Source organism: Taudactylus pleione, unplaced genomic scaffold, assembly GCF_031769625.1.
Source record: "Taudactylus pleione unplaced genomic scaffold, aTauple2 ptg000740l, whole genome shotgun sequence".
In the NCBI taxonomy this organism is placed as follows: domain Eukaryota; kingdom Metazoa; phylum Chordata; class Amphibia; order Anura; family Myobatrachidae; genus Taudactylus; species Taudactylus pleione.
Genome location: NW_028285142.1, coordinates 148,375 through 169,877, shown reverse-complemented (window position 1 = coordinate 169,877; position 21,503 = coordinate 148,375). Strand labels below are relative to the sequence as shown.

Sequence of the window (21,503 nt, the reverse complement as noted above, 5' to 3'; positions counted from 1 at the left end):
CAGTCATACAGTGCTACGCCTGGGCTTGTGTCTTACAGTCATACAGTGCTACACCTGGGCTTGTGTATTAGTCATACAGTGCTACGCCTGGGCTTGTGTCTTACAGTCATACAGTGCTACGCCTGGGCTTGTGTATTACAGTCATACAGTGCTACGCCTGGGCTTGTGTATTACAGTCATACAGTGCTACACCTGGGTATGTGTCTTACAGTCATACAGTGTTACACCTGGGTATGTGTATTACAGTCATACAGTGCTACGCCTGGGCTTGTATCTTACAGCGCTACGCCTGGGCTTGTGTCTTACAGCGCTACGCCTGGGTTTGTATCATCTCATCCCTCCCTGTGCGCTTACTTGTGGGACTTTTTGGCGCTTGAGCCGTCTGGCCCTTTGCCGCAGTCGTAAGCCTGGATGGTAAAGGTGTAGTCTTTCTGTAATTCACAGTCCAGCTTCTCTGTGGAGCGAATCACGCCCTCTCCGGTGCTCTTGTCCACCACCACCGCCTCAAACGGCACATCCTGCTCATGTATCTTAAATCCGCAGATCTCACCTGGAAAGACCATAGGGAAATAGCAGGTTATAGCCGTAACCCAAGATTTAACCCTTCTGCTGCCCAAATGTCTTCTCAAAACAGAGCAATCGAGCAGAAAAAGGGTTAACGTGCACACATGGGGTAACATATGACCACAGATAGACAACCAAAGTAAATAAATAAAATATGACTAGTGGGCAGCCAGGGGGTGTGAGGGATCGTGTGCAAGGCAAAAGCACTGTGCTGTAATAGATGGGTGAGGTCCAGGGACTGTTACTGACAAGAAGCGGATGCCTGCCTGTCAAGCAAGTCCAGTATCTTGCATCCATTCATGCAGGAATACAGAGAGAAAGAAATATACATAGAGAAATATAGGTAGACAGGCATTTCACAGGAGTACTCCAGTTACACAACAAGAAAGGAAGAAAGAAAAAGGTGGGATGGGGACGAAAAAGCAGAACAGGGGGCATGCAGCCGAAGCGGCTGGTATTCACGTTAGTGAGATCCACCCCTGCCAAGCAAATGGGCAATGTGGTTACCACAGCAGGGGGCTCAGCAAGAAGTACTGAAATTAGGTTACGAAACGTAGGCTCCCATTTACTAACGCGTATTATCATCAAAACGAGTGATAAATGTCACTGTGTATGATAATGGTGCTCCAGCCAATCAGCTCCCAACTGTCACTGTGTATGATAATGGTGCTCCAGCCAATCAGCTCCCAACTGTCACTGTGTATGATAAATGGTGCTCCAGCCAATCAGCTCCCAACTGTCACTGTGTATGATAATAGTGCTCCAGCCAATCAGCTCCCAACTGTCACTGTGTATGATAAATGGTGCTCCAGCCAATCAGCTCCCAACTGTCACTGTGTATGATAAATGGTGCTCCAGCCAATCAGCTCCCAACTGTCACTGTGTATGATAAATGGTGCTCCAGCCAATCAGCTCCCAACTGTCACTGTGTATGATAAATGGTGCTCCAGCCAATCAGCTCCCAACTGTCACTGTGTATGATAAATGGTGCTCCAGCCAATCAGCTCCCAACTGTCACTGTGTATGATAAATGGTGCTCCAGCCAATCAGCTCCCATCTGTCACTGTGTATGATAAATGGTGCTCCAGCCAATCAGCTCCCAACTGTCACTGTGTATGATAAATGGTGCTCCAGCCAATCAGCTCCCAACTGTCACTGTGTATGATAATGGTGCTCCAGCCAATCAGCTCCCAACTGTCACTGTGTATGATAATGGTGCTCCAGCCAATCAGCTCCCAACTGTCACTGTGTATGATAAATGGTGCTCCAGCCAATCAGCTCCCAACTGTCACTGTGTATGATAAATGGTGCTCCAGTCAATCAGTTCCCAACTGTCACTGTGTATGATAAATGATGCTCCAGCCAATCAGTTCCCAACTGTCACTGTGTATGATAAATGGTGCTCCAGCCAATCAGCTCCCAACTGTCACTGTGTATGATAAATGGTGCTCCAGCCAATCAGCTCCCAACTGTCACTGTGTATGATAAATGGTGCTCCAGCCAATCAGCTCCCAACTGTCACTGTGTATGATAAATGGTGCTCCAGCCAATCAGCTCCCAACTGTCACTGTGTATGATAAATGGTGCTCCAGCCAATCAGCTCCCAACTGTCACTGTGTATGATAAATGGTGCTCCAGCCAATCAGCTCCCAACTGTCACTGTGTATGATAAATGGTGCTCCAGCCAATCAGTTCCCAACTGTCACTGTGTATGATAATGGTGCTCCAGCCAATCAGCTCCCAACTGTCACTGTGTATGATAAATGGTGCTCCAGCCAATCAGCTCCCAACTGTCACTGTGTATGATAAATGGTGCTCCAGCCAATCAGCTCCCAACTGTCACTGTGTATGATAAATGGTGCTCCAGCCAATCAGCTCCCAACTGTCACTGTGTATGATAAATGGTGCTCCAGCCAATCAGCTCCCAACTGTCACTGTGTATGATAAATGGTGCTCCAGCCAATCAGCTCCCAACTGTCACTGTGTATGATAAATGGTGCTCCAGCCAATCAGCTCCCAACTGTCACTGTGTATGATAAATGGTGCTCCAGCCAATCAGCTCCCAACTGTCACAGTGTATGATAAATGGTGCTCCAGCCAATCAGCTCCCAACTGTCACTGTGTATGATAAATGGTGCTCCAGCCAATCAGCTCCCAACTGTCACTGTGTATGATAAATGGTGCTCCAGCCAATCAGTTCCCAACTGTCACTGTGTATGATAATGGTGCTCCAGCCAATCAGCTCCCAACTGTCACTGTGTATGATAAATGGTGCTCCAGCCAATCAGCTCCCAACTGTCACTGTGTATGATAAATGGTGCTCCAGCCAATCAGCTCCCAACTGTCACTGTGTATGATAAATGGTGCTCCAGCCAATCAGCTCCCAACTGTCACTGTGTATGATAAATGGTGCTCCAGCCAATCAGCTCCCAACTGTCACTGTGTATGATAAATGGTGCTCCAGCCAATCAGCTCCCAACTGTCACTGTGTATGATAAATGGTGCTCCAGCCAATCAGCTCCCAACTGTCACTGTGTATGATAATGGTGCTCCAGCCAATCAGCTCCCAACTGTCACTGTGTATGATAAATGGTGCTCCAGCCAATCAGCTCCCAACTGTCAGTTTTCTAACAGATGACAGTTGGGAGCTGATTGGCTGGAGCACCATTTATCATACACAGTGACATTTATCACTCGTTTTGGTGATAAAACTCGTTAGTAAATGAGGCCCTTAATCTCTTGGGGTAGTGGAAAATTTAAGAAAAATGTAAAGAAAAGAAAAACAGAAGCAGTGATAAGAAAAGTCTTCCTGTGCAATGAACCTGGCTACAATTAGGGAATCAAGTGCAAAAACGTCATATGGGAAAGGTAGAAATATCAATAGCGCAGACATCCATTTCTCCTAGCGCTCCGCACATAGCGGTGACGGCTGGATAAACGCCACCTGTCCTACTCAGCAAATGTCCTCTATATAAAGCCGTCTATAACATTTCTATACAAAGGCCCAGACCAGCCTCCTGCTGTCACACTTATGGAAACAGTTACAGGCAACTGGAAGCTAGACGAACGCCATCAAGAGCGCTGGGCCGCTAACATGTTTCCGGATTAACGTTACGCTGGGTACACCTTGGGCAGTATATCAGCCGTCCAATCCAACTGGCTGATATATTGCGAGCGCGTCAGCAGGTGAGTACCCCCGATATATCTGTGAACGACACTGTCACAGATATATCGCATCGGCCGTGCAGTACAACAGATGGTCGATATATCGGTGCGTCTGCTGGTGTGTACGAGCGATCACCTATACACATGCTGCAGGGACCTGGCGGTGAGTGACAGCTCAACTGGGCGGGCAAATTTAAATGCCCGGCACATCAGGCAGACAATAGGTCGGCAGGTTGACCAAATGGCCGACCCGTCGATCTAGTGTGTACCCAGGATAACACACCATCAGTGCCAAAATATAAGCATATACTCTGTAGGGCAGGCTTAGGGGCTCTGCTGTTAGGCCAGATGACAAAAGAACTATAAATCTCAGCATTTCCTGCCAGCCAAAAGATAGCAGGGTATGATGGGACTTGTAGTTGTACAGCAGCGGCAGAGCCTGATGTTACTTATCACCAGATAGAAAGGACGTGCCTGTGTACCCGCAGCAGCATAAACTCACAGGCCATACTACGCAGCGTATCACAGAGCGGACGATAGAGACCCAGGCGAGGGATAAACGCTGCAGAAAGGCCACGTTCCGGCCAATAGCCCGATACAGGCGTCATACCGCAAACATACCTTCAACAATACCGTCCCGAAATGGATGTCTGCTAACTAGATATTTCTAACCAATGGGGGGGCGGGGTGTCACATAAATCATTTTTGATTTTGAAATAAATTATATAAAAATAAAAAATAAGACAGATTATATAAAATAATAATAATAAAAAAGGGATCAGTATCTTCCGTTTAACCCCTTCAGTGCCGATACATAAAAGGCAAACGGTATTGCGGGCTGTACGGCGCTGAAGGTGCCAAGTGCTGATTCCCCGTTATCAGAACCAAAAGTTAGTGGGTTAATAAGTCAGAAGAGGGTAGAAAGATCCCGTTTATCACCTTCTTTGGTGACTGTCACCTCAAAACTCTCTAAAGGGAGAAAAGACAAACCTGTGTCAGTAAGACGGGAGAGAAAGCATCAGACATACATACATCACAGTGTACCTGCCCGGGGGCTAGAGAGGAACGCACGGGTCATGTATGAGGGGGAGACCATATAATAATAATAATAATATTAGTCATGACGTTATTTCTATATATACTACGGAAGTGGCAGCCGGTACACCATCACTCACCCTATGGTATACCAGTCCTTGTGCTACGGTTACCTGTACTGGGAAGGGGCACCACGCAGGACACTAATCCCCTGACCCACGTCCTGCCACCAGACCCTTGTACACATCTAAATACGCAGCATTTATTCCTGTCCTGCCAAACTCCCCCTGAGAGAGATGGAGGGTAGCTGGCCTGCAGGGGGGGGGGGCTGCTAGACAATAGCAAATACAAGCAGCTCCCTCCCCCCCCCCCCCCCCCCCCGAGCTGGACAGAGAAGAGATAAATGTCCGTGCTCGCTATCCCCCTCTATAATAACGCACACAGAGGCCAATTAGCAGTAATGAAGCAGATAGCTGTAACCCTACTGACAATATAATCCTTGCATTAGATAATTCACTTTAAGCTTAATGTAACCCCCCCAGATTCTTCCAGCGTTGTGTAAAGCAATGAGGGGAATGTCAGCCAGCGGGGGAGACGCCATGTAGACAGGTTTCTAGCTCTGCCCAGAGGGCATTTAGCTGCCTCAGGTATCCGCATGTGTGTAGCACAGACCTGCCAGGTGGGAGCCTCGATGCACCGTCCTGCAGGTTTACCCCAGACAATCGCTGCTCTGACGCAATGGCGAGTCTGGCACAGGCCAGGACCTGCAGCTCCCTCCACCAGCTAAAAGCTCCCGTTCACACGCTGCTCCCATTGTTGGGCTTTATAATGAGGATGAATGGCTCGGGGCTGATGGCCAGGCTTCCTGAGTGTGAATCAGACTTGCTTATAATGCAAATAAATAGCGTCAGCATCGCGGCTACAGTGAGAATACAGAGACGCTGGGGTAGAGTTACCCCGTTATCACATGATCTGCCCCTGATAGAGGGATTCAGCTCCCCCACACAGCGGGTATTTAGGGGCTACACTGAGCACCACCTGGGCTACAGAGCTCAGTGATAATCAGGAAGAACAATGAATGTGTCTTCCATGAGCTCCCAAGGCCAGGCCAGGTCTTACAGAGTGTATACAGCGTTCTACATGGCAGGCAGAGGAAACGACAAGACATGGCTTCCCACTAAACAAGGGGTGTATGGCCTTGTATGGGAGGCCGTCTGCTCGGAGGGTTTATCTAGTCCCTGGGGAGACCCCCGGGGCAGACATGTACTATATATCTGTGTTGTTTGGGGCAGACCCATGACCTCATTGTTCAGCAGGATAATCTGTGGGGGTGGGCTGCAATAATTAGCTGGGTAAATAGAAGCCAGAGCATGGGGCGGCTCTGACAGGTCCTCAGAGACTGAAGCGTTGGTAAAACAAGTAGATACTCTGCAATCTCAGCGGCCTCACACTGTGGCTGAGCAATCTAATGGTTATCCCACTGTAGCCTTCATTATCTAAGGACTAAATCTAACAACAAACGGTTTATAAAGGGTACAGGAGCTGCTTATATGAGGGATGTGTGAGGACAGGGCTGCATGTGACAGGGGCAGTGAGGAGGGGAATGGCAGGAAGCCACAGACAGAGTTATATAGTGTAAGGAGCAGGGTCCCCAGCAGCACAGAGTATATCAGGAGATAAGTGATATGTTAGTGAGGACAGGGCTGCATGTGACAGGGGCAGTGACATGATGTGAGGAGGGGAATGGAGGCAGCAGGAAGTCACAGACAGAGTTATATAGTGGGAGGAGCAGGGTCCCCAGCAGTACAGAGTATATCAGGAGATGTGTGATGTGTCAGTGAGGGCAGGGCTGCATGTGACAGGGGCAGTGACATGATGTGAGGAGGGGAATGGAGGCAGCAGGAAGCCACAGACTGAGAGTTATATAGTGGGGGGAGCAGGATCCCCAGCAGCACAGAGTATATCAGGAGATGTGTGATGTGTCAGTGAGGGCAGGGCTGCATGTGACAGGGGCAGTGACATGATGTGAGGAGGGGAATGGAGGCAGCAGGAAGCCACAGACTGAGAGTTATATAGTGGGGGGAGCAGGATCCCCAGCAGCACAGAGTATATCAGGAGATGTGTGATGTGTCAGTGAGGGCAGGGCTGCATGTGACAGGATGTCAGGATGGGAATGGAGGCAGCAGGAAGTCACAGACTGAGAGTTATATAGTGGGAGGAGCAGGGTCCCCAGCAGCACAGAGTATATCAGGAGATGTGTGATGTGTCAGTGAGGGCAGGGCTGCATGTGACAGGATGTCAGGATGGGAATGGAGGCAGCAGGAAGTCACAGACTGAGAGTTATATAGTGGGAGGAGCAGGGTCCCCAGCAGCACAGAGTATATCAGGAGATGAGTGATGTGTCAGTGAGGACAGGGCTGCATGTGACAGGGGCAGTGACATGATGTGAGGAGGGGAATGGAGGCAGCAGGAAGTTATATGCCGCGGCAATGGGATGTGTGGGTAGAGTATGGCTGTACACTGGGGGACAGGGAGAGCCAGCTCCCCGGTACCCCAGCGGTGTGACCAGGTAATTAGGAGAGTCCCAGACTGCAGACTAGGGAAGCACTGGTTACACTGCAGAGTGCTGGAGGACTGAGAGAGCAGCTCCCAGTACCACCAGCACTGAAAGAGTTAAAGTCCCAGCGTTGACACAGTTTAACGCCGAAAACACTGCACATGGTTTATAATAAACCGTATTGAAATATATATTTTATATTATATTATATATATATATATATACACACACACTGTATGTATTGTTATAAAGCACTGCAGCTGATCTGCAATGCATTGATGTATAAAGCAGAGTATTTTTAATAGACTATGCACTAATAGGAATATGGGTTAAGAGTATATTTTTGTAATAGGAATTGCCATCCAGACATAGGGAGTGATATGTAATTACCCTGACCTACAATAGTGGCCGAACCCTTTGTTCACAAAGCTCGCATCTGAAATGCGCTCCAGGGGTCTTCTGTGTGTCTCTGCCTAACATGCCCCTAAGTACTGGAAGTGTTAAGACTCTGATATCCAAACTGATTGATGCATAGATACTTGTATTTGGAAGGATGAATGGAATTTACCATGTCCTGTGAAATGTGGTAGATATTAAAATGGAGGAAATCGGGTCACTCCTTGGAAATGTAAGATATATTTATTTATATTTAGTGAGATAGTTTGATTGGTTAAGGAGCACAGGGCGGATTTACCCCCACCGTGGTATAGTGTGTAAGAATGATATGTGGGAATGTGAGCCCTGCATATGTATAGCTTTTTGGACATCAAGAACTGCTGTACAATCTTTGTATGTTGGGATAACCCCAAGGGGGAAAGAGTATTATTTATAACGACTGCATCCTGGGACAACAGAATTGCGCCAAACGCTATTCCTTTCTACGGCTGTTCTGGATTGAGCCCAGTGTCTCCACGCTCACGCCCTCTGCCAGCTACCGTGCAGGGTCTGGTCCATGGTGAGGGTTCAGGGGGAATCAGCCGACACCCATCAGGAGGTGTGGCCACAGATCTTCAACGCATACATAACAGTAAGCGGTTCCAGGGCCAGTCGAAGGACCTGGTGGTGGCAGCAACGTTACACGCCCACTGCTAAATGGGCGGAGTCAGTAACAGGCGTTACTGACGGTAAGCGCGGGATGTCGATTGAAAGATCTACAGTAAAAAGGTAGACAATGTCTAGATAGATACCAGATGTTAGAGAGTCAATAGGTCAACAGGGACAAAAGGTCGACAGGAACAAAAGGTCGACACACTAAAGGTCGACATGTGAGCAGGTCGACGGGTACAAATGGTCGACAAAAAATGGTCGACACATGTTTTTATTTTTTCTAACCCTCCCTCCTGGTGCCTAACCCTAACCGTTCCTCCTGGTGCCTAACCCTAACCCTCCCTCCTGGTGCCTAACCCTAACCGTTCCTCCTGGTGCCTAACCCTAACCCTCCCTCCTGGTGCCTAACCCTAACCGTTCCTCCTGGTGCCTAACCCTAACCCTCCCTCCTAGTGCCTAACCCTAACCATTCCTCCTGGTGCCTAACCCTCCCTCCTAGTGCCTAACAATAACCGTTCCTCCTAGTGCCTAACCCTAACCCGTCCCTCCTAGTCCCTAACCGTTCCTCCTGGTGCCTAACCCTAACCCTCCCTCCTAGTGCCTAACCCTAACCGTTCCTCCTGGTGCCTAACCCTCCCTCCTAGTGCCTAACCCTAACCGTTCCTCCTAGTGCCTAACCCTAACCCGTCCCTCCTAGTCCCTAACCGTCCCTCCTAGTGCCTAACCCTAACCCGTCCCTCCTAGTGCCTGACCCTAACCGTCCCTCCTAGTGCCTGACGCTAACCATCCCTCCTAGTGCCTAACCCTAACCCGTCCCTCCTAGTCCCTAACCGTCCCTCCTAGTGCCTAACCCTAACCCGTCCCTCCTAGTCCCTAACCGTCCCTCCTAGTGCCTAACCCTAACCCGTCCCTCCTAGTCCCTAACCGTCCCTCCTAGTGCCTGACCCTAACCGTCCCTCCTAGTGCCTGTCCCTAACCGTCCCTCCTAGTGACTGACCCTACCCGTCCCTCCTAGTGACTGACCCTAACCCTCCCTCCTAGTGCCTAACCCTAACTGTCCCATCTAGTGCCTAACCCTAACCCTCCCTCCTAGTGCCTAACTCTAACCCTCCCTCCTAGTGCCTAACCCTAACCGTCCCCTCCTAGTGCCTAACCCTAACCGTCCCTCCTAGTGCCTAACCGTCCCCTCCTAGTGCCTAACCCTAACTGTCCCTTCTAGTGCCTAACCCGTCCCTCCTAGTGCCTGACTCTAACCCTCCCCCCTAGTGCCTAACCCTAACTCTCCTTCCTAGTGCCTAACCCTAACCCGTCCCTCCTGGTGCCTAACCCTAACCCTCCCTCCTAGTGCCTAACCCTAACCCTCCCTCCTAGTGCCTAACCCTAACCGTCCCCTCCTAGTGCCTAACCCTAACCGTCCCTCCTAGTGCCTAACCCTAACCGTCCCCTCCTAGTGCCTAACCCTAACTGTCCCTTCTAGTGCCTAACCCGTCCCTCCTAGTGCCTGACTCTAACCCTCCCCCCTAGTGCCTAACCCTAACTCTCCTTCCTAGTGCCTAACCCTAACCCGTCCCTCCTGGTGCCTAACCCTAACCCGTCCCTCCTAGTGCCTAACCCTAACTGTTGGGGTAAGTGCCTAATTCTAACCCTCCGCAAAGTGCCTATTCCTAAAGAAAAAAAAAATATATACAAATCATGTGTCGACCATTTGTACCTATCGACCTTCTTACATGTCGACCTTTAGTGTGTCAGCCTTTTGACCCCGTCGACCTATTGACTGTCTATCATCTGGTGTCTATCTAGACATTGTCTACCTTTTTCCTGTAGATCTTTAGACCAGATCCTGGTAAGCAGGAATCCCAGATACCCCTAAGATCAAGCCTAATCAGTGATCGCGTAGAGAAGTGAGGTCATCCGGTCACACCGGGGAATAATGATAGTAGAAGGAGCAGGGCCCCCAAATAGTATACTACTGACGCAAGGTTCTGGGTTTCATATATATATACACACACATATATACATTCCACACACACACATACTACACACACACATACATACATACATACCACACACACACAACGCAAATGATAGTTGCTGCGTCTATGTAGGTCCTGCGGTGTCTGTAATATGACATGGTGGAACTAGAACGTCGTCTATAATATGACATGGTGGAACTAGAACGTCATCTATAATATGACATGGTTGAACTAGAATGTCGTCTATAATATGACATGGTGGAACTAGAACGTCGTCTGTAATATGACATGGTGGAACTAGAACGTCGTCTATAATGTGACATGGTGGAACTAGAACGTCGTCTGTAATATGACATGGTGGAACTAGAACGTCGTCTATAATATGACATGGTGGAACTAGAGTAGTCTATAATATGACATGGTGGAACTAGAGTAGTCTATAATATGACATGGTGGAGCTAGAGTCGTCTATAAAATGACATGGTGGAACTAGAGTCGTCTATAAAATAACATGGTGGAACTAGAACGTCGTCTATAATATGACATGGTGGAACTAGAACGTTGTCTGTAATATGACATGGTGGAACTAGAACGTCGTCTATAATATGACATGGTGGAACTAGAACGTCGTCTGTAATATGACATGGTGGAACTAGAACGTCGTCTATAATGTGACATGGTGGAACTAGAACGTCGTCTGTAATATGACATGGTGGAACTAGAACGTCGTCTATAATATGACATTGGTGGAACTAGAACGTCGTCTATAATATGACGTAGTGGAACTAGAACGTCGTCTATAATATGACATGGTGGAACTAGAGTCGTCTATAATATGACATGGTGGAACTAGAACGTCGTCTATATGATGACATGGTGAAACTAGAATGTCGTCTATAATATGACATGGTGGAACTAGAGTCGTCTATAATATGACATGGTGGAACTAGAGTCGTCTATAATGTGACATGGTGGAACTAGAGTCGTCTATAATGTGACATGGTGGAACTAGAGTCGTCTATAATGTGACATGGTGGAACTAGAGTCGTCTATAATGTGACATGGTGGAACTAGAGTCGTCTATAATGTGACATGGTGGAACTAGAACGTCGTCTGTAATATGACATGGTGGAACTAGAACGTCGTCTATAATATGACGTGGTGGAACTAGAACGTCGTCTATAATATGACATGGTGGAACTAGAAAGTCGTCTATAATATGACGTGGTGGAACTAGAACGTTGCCTATAATATGACATGGTGGAACAACGTCGCCTATAACATGACATGATGGAACTAGAACGTTGTCTCTGACAAAATGACAGTGCGGATACAATATGAAGAGGCTGTGAGCTAAGTGTATACTTCAGAAGTAAAAAAAAAAAAATCAATAAAATTAAATATATAACTTTTTGGTTTTCTGTAAAATGTTAATAAATACACCCCAGCATGTGCATTGCCATATGTGACACTGGAATAAGGATTAATCACACGCCCCTTGGATTTATCAAGTACAGAGAGCCTGCAGGACTCAGACAGGCTTATCCCAGTTGCGGCATTTGTACCCTCAGCTCACAGCAGCACAGAGGGAGGAGGAGACGGGGAATGAGAGGCGCAGCTCCCTGGTGGGATACGGGAGCCTTTGATTCTCACATCACACGTTCCAGCCTGCAGCAAGACCGGCAATAATACCGGCTCATTTACATTCCAGGCACGGCTTCCCTTCCACTCCCAGCAAGTTCTCAAAGTCCTTTGCTCGCTCACTTGAAGGAGGTCGTCTGTTATTCCTATTATACATGTTAAGCTAGTAATCGCGCCTGTGAGCTTCGGGGAGAGCTGGCAGAACCCATTATACCCTAATGTATGCCCAGTCCCGGCAGTATCACAGTATGGAGAGGGCAGGTGGCCTGAGCCCTCCTGGCATATTGCAATTACAACATCAAACACAATCCAAGTCTATGGTAAGCAATCAATGTGCAAGTTGTGCTGTAGCAGATATACCCACGCTCATGTATAAATATACAGAGACCACGATAGCATCACTAATGGAAACACAAACACAGGCTGGTTATATTTATCACAGGAAAACCCACAACGCGCCCGGAGGAATTCTCTAACCCCACCACTGCTGTATATGGACGCTGCGTGCTGGCACCGCAGGGGAGATGGCTGGAATTGCAGCCCTGGGTGTGACGCTATTATTTCTGATGGTCAGTAACGTAATACTGTAGCTAGAATTAACCACACAGTCCGAGAATAACCAATATAACAGAATCATTGCACCTAACCCGCAGAGTGATTTCAGTCCTACAGCAGCATCATCATTCCGCCTCTGCGAGAGCAACGTCTGGGGGAGCACAGAGTAGTGTACAGGGACAATACACCTCGCAGACATGCAGGACACGGGGGCGATTCCCCTTATAAAACTGCTTTACTGTGTCAGCACTTAGCAATGCGAGTGCTGTAATCGCAGGTCTATGACACTTGCACATTGGATGTGGTGGTCCTGTCGGGGCAGATGTGGCAGCTGGTACGTGTTACACACCCAGATACAGATGTTCTGCTAGATACATGCCATAGGACATTCCAGGGTGCTGCAGACAGAACGTCAGTCTCATTCCTAAGACGACAGTTTTGGGCACCATGGCTGCTTGGCACAAAGACACAAATCTCTCTCCTCCCGGGTACTAGGCCTCATGTATAGACCGTTGCGCAGAAGCCGCGCTGCATGAATTCATCTCACCGTGCTCCTACCCTATAGGGTGCAAGCACTGGGTGTCTAGATGGACATAATTACACAGCAGCATTCCCAGGGAACAGAGGCCCAGGACACCACAAAACAGGACCTCTGTTCCAGCACGGCTATGGTCATTAACTCATTCCACGGCAGCCAGCAGCCCGCTACGCTGTAGTAGTATGCGAGCCATGGCTAAACCAAATAACTAATAAGGTGAGGAGGCATCTAAGCAGCTTAACATTTGCAACCGGATCCTGCAGGAAAACATTTCCACCATACGTAATGGGCTTCTAGCTCAACAAAAACACCTACTGCAGAAGCTGGGACAAAGGGCCGGCTATGGGCACTGCCGGGGGAGGGACAGAACAAGGCCTTTCTGTATGTGACATGGGCAGCTCCCTGTGACTCCACTCTCTGGGAATGTGGCCTCTGCCTGCACCAAGTGTGTATGGGGACTGGAGATTCATATTAGGTGGCTGCTCGGAAATGCTTCCAGGAACCATTCCAGACTGCAGCCCATACACCCAGCATTGGGTCACATCAGCAGCAATGCACCAGGTATATATATATATATATATATATATATATATATATATATATATATATATATATATATATATATATATATATATATATATATATATATATCTATCTCCTTTATCCTGACTTATGTTACCTGCAGCCCATACACCCAGCATTAGGTCACAGCAGCAGCAACGTACCAGATACATACAGTCAGGTGCATAAATATTGGGACATTGACAGAATTTTCATATTTTGGCCTCTATTCACCACCACAATGGCTTTGAAATGAAACAAACAAGATGTACTTTACCTGCAGACTTTCAGATTTATTTTGAGGGTAATTACATCCAAATCAGGTGAACGGTGTAGGAATTACAACGGTTTCTATATGTACCTCCCACTTTTTAAGGGGCCAAAAGTAATGGGACAAACTAAACAATCCTAAATCTAACTTTCACTTTTTAATACTTTGTTGCAAATCCTTTGCAGGCAATTACAGCCTGAAGTCTGGAACGCATAGACGTCACCAGACGCTGGGTTTCATCCCTGGTGATGCTCTGCCAGGCCTCTACTGCAAATGTCTTCAGTTCCTGCTTGTTCTTGGGGCATTTTCCCTTCAGTTTTGTCTTCATCATGTGAAATGCATGCTCAATCAGATTCAGGTCAGGGGATTGACTTGGCCATTGCATAACATTCCACTTTTTAGCCTTAAAAAACTCTCTGGTTGCTTTTGCAGTATGCTTCGGGTCATTGTCCATCTGCACTGTGAAGCGCCGTCCAATGAGTTCTGAAGCATTTGACTGAACATGAGCATATAATATTGCCCGAAACACTTCAGAATTCATTCTGCTGCTTTTGTCAACAGTCACATCAATAAATACAAGGGAACCAGTTCCATTGGCAGCCATACATGCCCACGCCATGACACTACCACCACCATGCTTCACTGATGAGGTGGTATGTTTTGGATCATGAGCAGTTCCTTTCCTTCTCTTCACTTCCCATCACTCTGGTACAAGTTGATCTTTGTCTCATCTGTCCATAGGATGTTGTTCCAGAACTGTAATGGCTTTTTTAGATGTTGTTTGGCAAACTCTAATCTGGTCTTCCTGTTTTTGTGGCTCACCAATGGTTTACATCTTGTGGTGAACCCTCTTTATTCACTCTTGTGAAGTCTTCTCTTAATTGTTGACTTTGACACATATACACCAACCTCCTGGAGATTGATTTGGTCAACTGTTGTGAAGGGGTTTTTCTTCACCAGGAAAATAATTCTTCTGTCATCTACCACAGTTGTTTTCCGTGGTCTTCCGGGTCTTTTGGTGTTGCTGAGCTCTCTGGTGCGTTCTTTCTTTTTAAGAATGTTCCAAACAGTTGATTTGGCCACACCTAATGTTTTTGCTATCTCTCTGATGGGTTTGTTTTGATTTTTCAGCCTAATGATGGCTTCACTGATAGTGACAGCTCTTTGGATCTCATATTGAGAGTCGGCAGCAACTGACTCCAAATGCAAATGTCACACCTAGAATCAACTCCAAACCTTTTACCTGCTTAATTGATAATGAAATAACGAGGGAATAGCCCACACCTGTCCATGAAATAGCTTTTGCGTTGATAATCCCATTACTTTTGGCCCCTTAAAAAGTGGGAGGCACATATAGAAACCGTTGTAATTCCTACACCGTTCACCTGATTTGGATGTAATTACCCTCAAATTAAATCTGAAAGTCTGCAGGTAAAGCTCATCTTGTTTGTTTCATTTCAAAGCCATTGTGGTGGTGAATAGAGGCCAAAATATGAAAATTCTGTCAATGTCCCAATATTTATGGACCTGACTGTATATATACATATCTCCTTTATCCTGACTTATGTTACCTGCAGCCCATCACCCAGCATTAGGTCACATCAGCAGCAATGTACCAGGTGTGTATATATATATATATATATATATATATATATATCAAAATAATGCCAGCACTCAGCAAATGAATAAACTGTACATGCCTAGGTGCCCTCAGATGGTCCCAATGGATCAAAGATATCCATACAAATAACAGCGGCACTCACAGGACTTGTAGAGAAGACTCCAGACTCCCAAGGTCAACGTTTCAGTCAAACGACTTTTATCAAGATAAAAGTCGTTTGACTGAAACGTTGAACTTGACCTTGGGAGTCTGGAGTCTTCTTTACAAGTCCTGTGAGTGCCGCTGTTATTTGTATGTATGTATATATATATATATATATATATATATATATATATATATATATATACACACACACACACATATATATATATATATATATATATATACACACACACATATATATATATATATATATATATATATATATATATATATATACACACACACACACATATCTCCTTTATCCTGACTTATGTTACCTGCAGTTTGAGCCTTATATAGTATTTCTGCATAGCTGAATAGGATACTGATCTAAATCTGTTATTACAGAAAAAAAGTTACAATAACTTCACAAATTAAATCCTTTGGGCAGTGACGTTGGGTCTAACAAAGCGAAGCTGCGATGCCCATCCTCATCTCCATTCTGTGCTAGCTGGTATCAGTCATAAGAAGACCACACGGGAATATCCAATTACCCAGGACGGCAGAATATCAGTGTATTTGGCCTAATTGTGTGATCGCCTGATTACTGTACACGTGGCAACGCTTCATTCTGACCGCTTTATTATGGATATTTATGTTCTGAGGTGTCAGAGCTGGTTGGTTACTGCGAGTCATCTATAGCGGATTCTGCCATCGCAGCTACAGCCAATGGTAAATGCTGCATTATACAATGGGAGAGAGTATGTGCGTGAGGCACCAGGGCCAAGGGGGTTAGAGTATGTGCGTGAGGCACACTGCTGTGTGAGGCACCAGGCCCCAGGGGTCAGAGTATGTGCGTGAGGCATACTGCTGTGTGAGGCACCAGGCCCCAGGGGTCAGAGTATGTGCGTGAGGCATGCTGCTGTGTGAGGCACCAGGCCCCAGGGGTCAGAGTATGTGCGTGAGGCACGCTGCTGTGTGAGGCACCAGGCCCCAGGGGTCAGAGTATGTGCGTGAGGCATGCTGCTGTGTGAGGCACCAGGCCCCAGGGGTCAGAGTATGTGCGTGAGGCATGCTGCTGTGTGAGGCACCAGGCCCCAGGGGTCAGAGTATGTGCGTGAGGCTCGCTGCTGTGTGAGGCACCAGGCCCCAGGGGTCAGAGTATGTGCGTGAGGCACACTGCTGGGAGGCACCAGGCCCCAGGGGTCAGAGTATGTGCGTGAGGCACGCTGCTGTGTGAGACACCAGGCCCCAGGGGTCAGAGTATGTGCGTGAGGCACACTGCTGTGTGAGGCACCAGGCCCCAGGGGTCAGAATACTACTACTAATAATAACAGCTTGTATCATCTAAGTAACCTAGCAGACCCCCAGAGATATCAGGTCTGGCCTATCTGTATAGCAAACGCCCAGTAACAGCGACAAATAGCCGCTCTTTAGTTACAGTCTCATTATAATCTGCAGGACTTCAGATCTCTCCTGTAGGAATATTATTAGTTAAAAGTAATTATTTCAGCAATGAACAAAGTTAAGAGTAAAACATACATGGTCACATTACAGAGGAACACACACGCTAACAGTAACGTTTCACACTCTGCAATGATCAACGCTACAACAAACCGGAGTGTAACACACAAACTCACACATTCTACACACCTGTCCTCCTCCATACGTCTTATAGGCACAAGGAGGAGCTGCCCAGCAGCATTATATGAGCTAACAAACCGGAGTGTAACACACAAACTCACACATTCTACACACCTGTCCTCCTCCATACGTCTTATAGGCACAAGGAGGAGCTGCCCAGCTACATTATATGAGCAATTTGCTAACAAACAGAGTGGGGAAGGGTAGAAAGTGCTGAGCGGCGAGGTCCTGCCTGACAGAGCCGGGGGGTGAGGAACCCACTGAGGCAGAATCTGTGCAGAGCAGGCAGCCAATCAGCTGATACATGGGGATGGTGCGTGGGGCTGACAGCCAATCAGCTGATACATGGGGATGGTGCGCGGGGCTGACAGCCAATCAGCTGATACATGGGGATGGTGCGCAGAGCTGACAGCCAATCAGCTGATACATGGGGATGGTGCGCAGAGCTGACAGCCAATCAGCTGATACACGGGGATGGTGCGCGGGGCTGACAGCCAATCAGCTGATACACGGGGATGGTGCGTGGGGCTGACAGCCAATCAGCTGATACATGGGGATGGTGCGCGGGGCTGACAGCCAATCAGCTGATACATGGGGATGGTGCGCGGGGCTGACAGCCAATCAGCTGATACATGGGGATGGTGCGCGGGGCTGACAGCCAATCAGCTAATACATGGGGATGGTGCGCGGGGCTGACAGGCAAGTTCATTATTGCCGATTAGCAAACTTCTGTATCAGATAGACGGATTTATACATCCTGGGCATCCCCCAGCACTGTGCAGCACTGTACACACACATATACACATACATACATACACACATGTACACACAGATACACTGATTTATACATCCTGGGCATCCCCCAGCACTGTGCAGCACCGTACACACATACATACACACATGTACACACAGATAGACGGATTTATACATTCTGGGCATCCCCCAGGCACTGTGTAGCACCGTACACACACATATACACATGTACACACATACATACACACACATATACACAAATGTACACACACATACATACACACAGATACACTGATTTATACATCCTGGGCATCCCCCAGCACTGTGCAGCACCGTACACACATGTACACACACGTACACACAGATATACACACATGTACACACAGACAGATTTATACATCCTGGGCATCCCCCAGCACTGTGCAGCACCGTACACACATGTACACACACGTACACACAGATATACACACATGTACACACAGACAGATTTATACATCCTGGGCATCCCCCAGCACTGTGCAGCACCGTACACACATGTACACACACGTACACACAGATATACACACACGTACACACAGATATACACACATGTACACACAGACAGATTTATACATCCTGGGCATCCCACAGACACCGTACAACGCAGGAACCAGAGCCCGTACACACACATACACATAGGTAGGCACAGATACACATTACACACGTGTACACAGATACATGTACACACACATAGGTACACACATGTGTACACAGATATGTGCACACAGATATGTGCACACAGATACACATACATGTACATACAGATATGTGACACACAAATACTAATTTTTATTTATTAACAGCTTCTTACATAGTGCAGCATATTCCGTTGCGCTTTTCAATTGTAAACATTAATAGAACAAAACTGGGTAATAACAGCCAGATATATAGGTAGGAAGGCCCTGCTCGTAAGCTTACAATCTATATACAGAAATGTACACACACATATACACACAGATATATGTACACACACATATGTACACACAGATTGTGTACATGTGTACACAGATAGACACACACACACAGATAGGCACACAGACAAATATGCACACAGATAGGCACACACTTACACGTATGTACACACTTACACGTATGTACACAGATAGGCACACACTTACACGTATGTATCCAGATAGGCACACACTTACACGTATGTATCCAGATAGGCACACACTTACACATATGTACACAGATAGGCACACACTTACACATATGTACCCACTTACACGTATGTACACAGATAGGCACACACTTACACGTATGTACACACTTACATGCATGTACATAGATAGGCACACACTTACACATATGTACACAGATAGGCACACACTTACACGTATGTACACAGATAGGCACACACTTACGCGTATGTACACAGATAGGCACACACTTACACGCATGTATCCAGATAGGCACACACTTACACGCATGTACACAGATAGGCACACACGTACACTTATGTATCCAGATAGGCACACACTTACACGCATGTACACAGATAGGCACACACTTACACGTATGTATCCAGATAGGCACACACTTACACGTATGTATCCAGATAGGCACACACTTACACATATGTACACAGATAGGCACACACTTACACATATGTACACAGATAGGCACACACGTACACGTATGTACACAGATAGGCACACACGTACACGTATGTACACAGATAGGCACACACGTACACATGTACACAGATAGGCACACACTTACACATATGTACACAGATCAGCACACACGTACACGTATTTACACAGATAGGCACGCACTTACACGTATGCACAGAGAGGCACACACGTACGTATGTACACAGATAGGCACACACGTACACGTATGTACACAGATAGGCACACACGTACACGTATGTACACAGATAGGCACACACTTACACGTATGTACACAGATAGGCACACACATACACGTATGTACACAGATAGGCACACACGTACACGTATGTACACAGATAGGCACACACGTACACGTATGTACACAGATAGGCACACACGTACACGTATGTACACAGATAGGCACACACATACACGTATGTACACAGATAGGCACACACATACACGTATGTACACAGATAGGCACACACGTACACGTATGCACAGATAGGCACACACGTACACGTATGTACACAGATAGGCACACACGTACACGTATGTACACAGATAGGCACGCACTTACACGTATGTACACAGATAGGCACACACATACACGTATGTACACAGATAGGCACACACGTACACGTATGTACACAGATAGGCACACACGTACACGTATGTACACAGATAGGCACACACATACACGTATGTACACAGATAGGCACACACATACACGTATGTACACAGATAGGCACACACATACACGTATGTACACAGATAGGCACACACGTACACAGATAGGCACACATGTACACGTATGTACACAGATAGGCACACATGTACACAGATAGGCACACACGTACACGTATGTACACAGATAGGCACATCAGTCATTTGATAACTTGGAGGCAGCGTAGAAGGTTCTGTGCTATTAGCCACACACCAACATAAACGCTCCTAAGGAGCCGAGTTAGACGGGGGCTCATACCTGCGTAAAGTAGGGGGGCATCTTTGTCTAGTGCTATTAGCGGAGGGTCCAGCAGAACAGCGTTACTGTTTTCCGTTACAATTCCGTGGTACGTCGTTTCAATCCATGGCTTGTGCTTATTAACTGCAGAAACAGGGAAGATAAAGAACCACAATTAGACAGAAGAGGTGGTAAAATTTCATTTTTAAAAATTATTTCCATAGAAAATGCTGACTTGTATAAATGAAACTGACTGCATTGTCCTGCCATTGTGAGGAATGGGATACGCTGTGACGAATGGGATACGTTGTGACGAATGGGATACGTTGTGAGTAATGGGCTACGCTGTGACGAATGGGATACGCTGTGACGAATGGGATACGCTGTGACGAATGGGATACGCTGTGACGAATGGGATACGCTGTGACGAATGGGATACGTTGTGACGAATGGGATACGCTGTGACGAATGGGATACGCTGTGACGAATGGGCTACGCTGTGAGGAATGGGCTACGCTGTGAGGAATGGGCTACGCTGTGAGGAATGGGCTACGCTGTGAGGAATGGGCTACGCTGTGAGGAATGGGCTACGCTGTGAGGAATGGGCTATGCTGTGAGGAATGGGCTATGTTGTGTGGGCACCCGATGTCCTGGCATCACGGATCGCAGACATGGTGGGCAGCCACCTTACACTTCTAGGTGACCCATAGCGGCCTGACGGGGGGACCATAACGCAGATGAGACCACACAAATCTGCCATTGGGCTTAATCAGAATGTGCTGGGTTAGGTGTCTGGTGAACAACCTACAAGGGCAGTA

The 21,503-nt window shown here is 47.1% G+C and overlaps 1 protein-coding gene across 1 annotated transcript in view; it reads right to left on the bottom strand.

Annotated features, from left to right (window-relative positions):
• Positions 1-21,503, bottom strand: part of CLSTN1 (calsyntenin 1) — a 168,032-nt gene that overhangs the window by 83,654 nt on the left and 62,875 nt on the right. The window contains exons 2-4 of the mRNA XM_088457161.1: positions 20,707-20,829; positions 4,669-4,698; positions 355-550 (exon numbers count right to left, since the gene is read on the bottom strand). Of these exons, the coding sequence (XP_088313287.1) occupies positions 355-550; positions 4,669-4,698; positions 20,707-20,829 (349 nt within the window). The remainder of the gene's footprint in view (positions 1-354; positions 551-4,668; positions 4,699-20,706; positions 20,830-21,503) is intronic.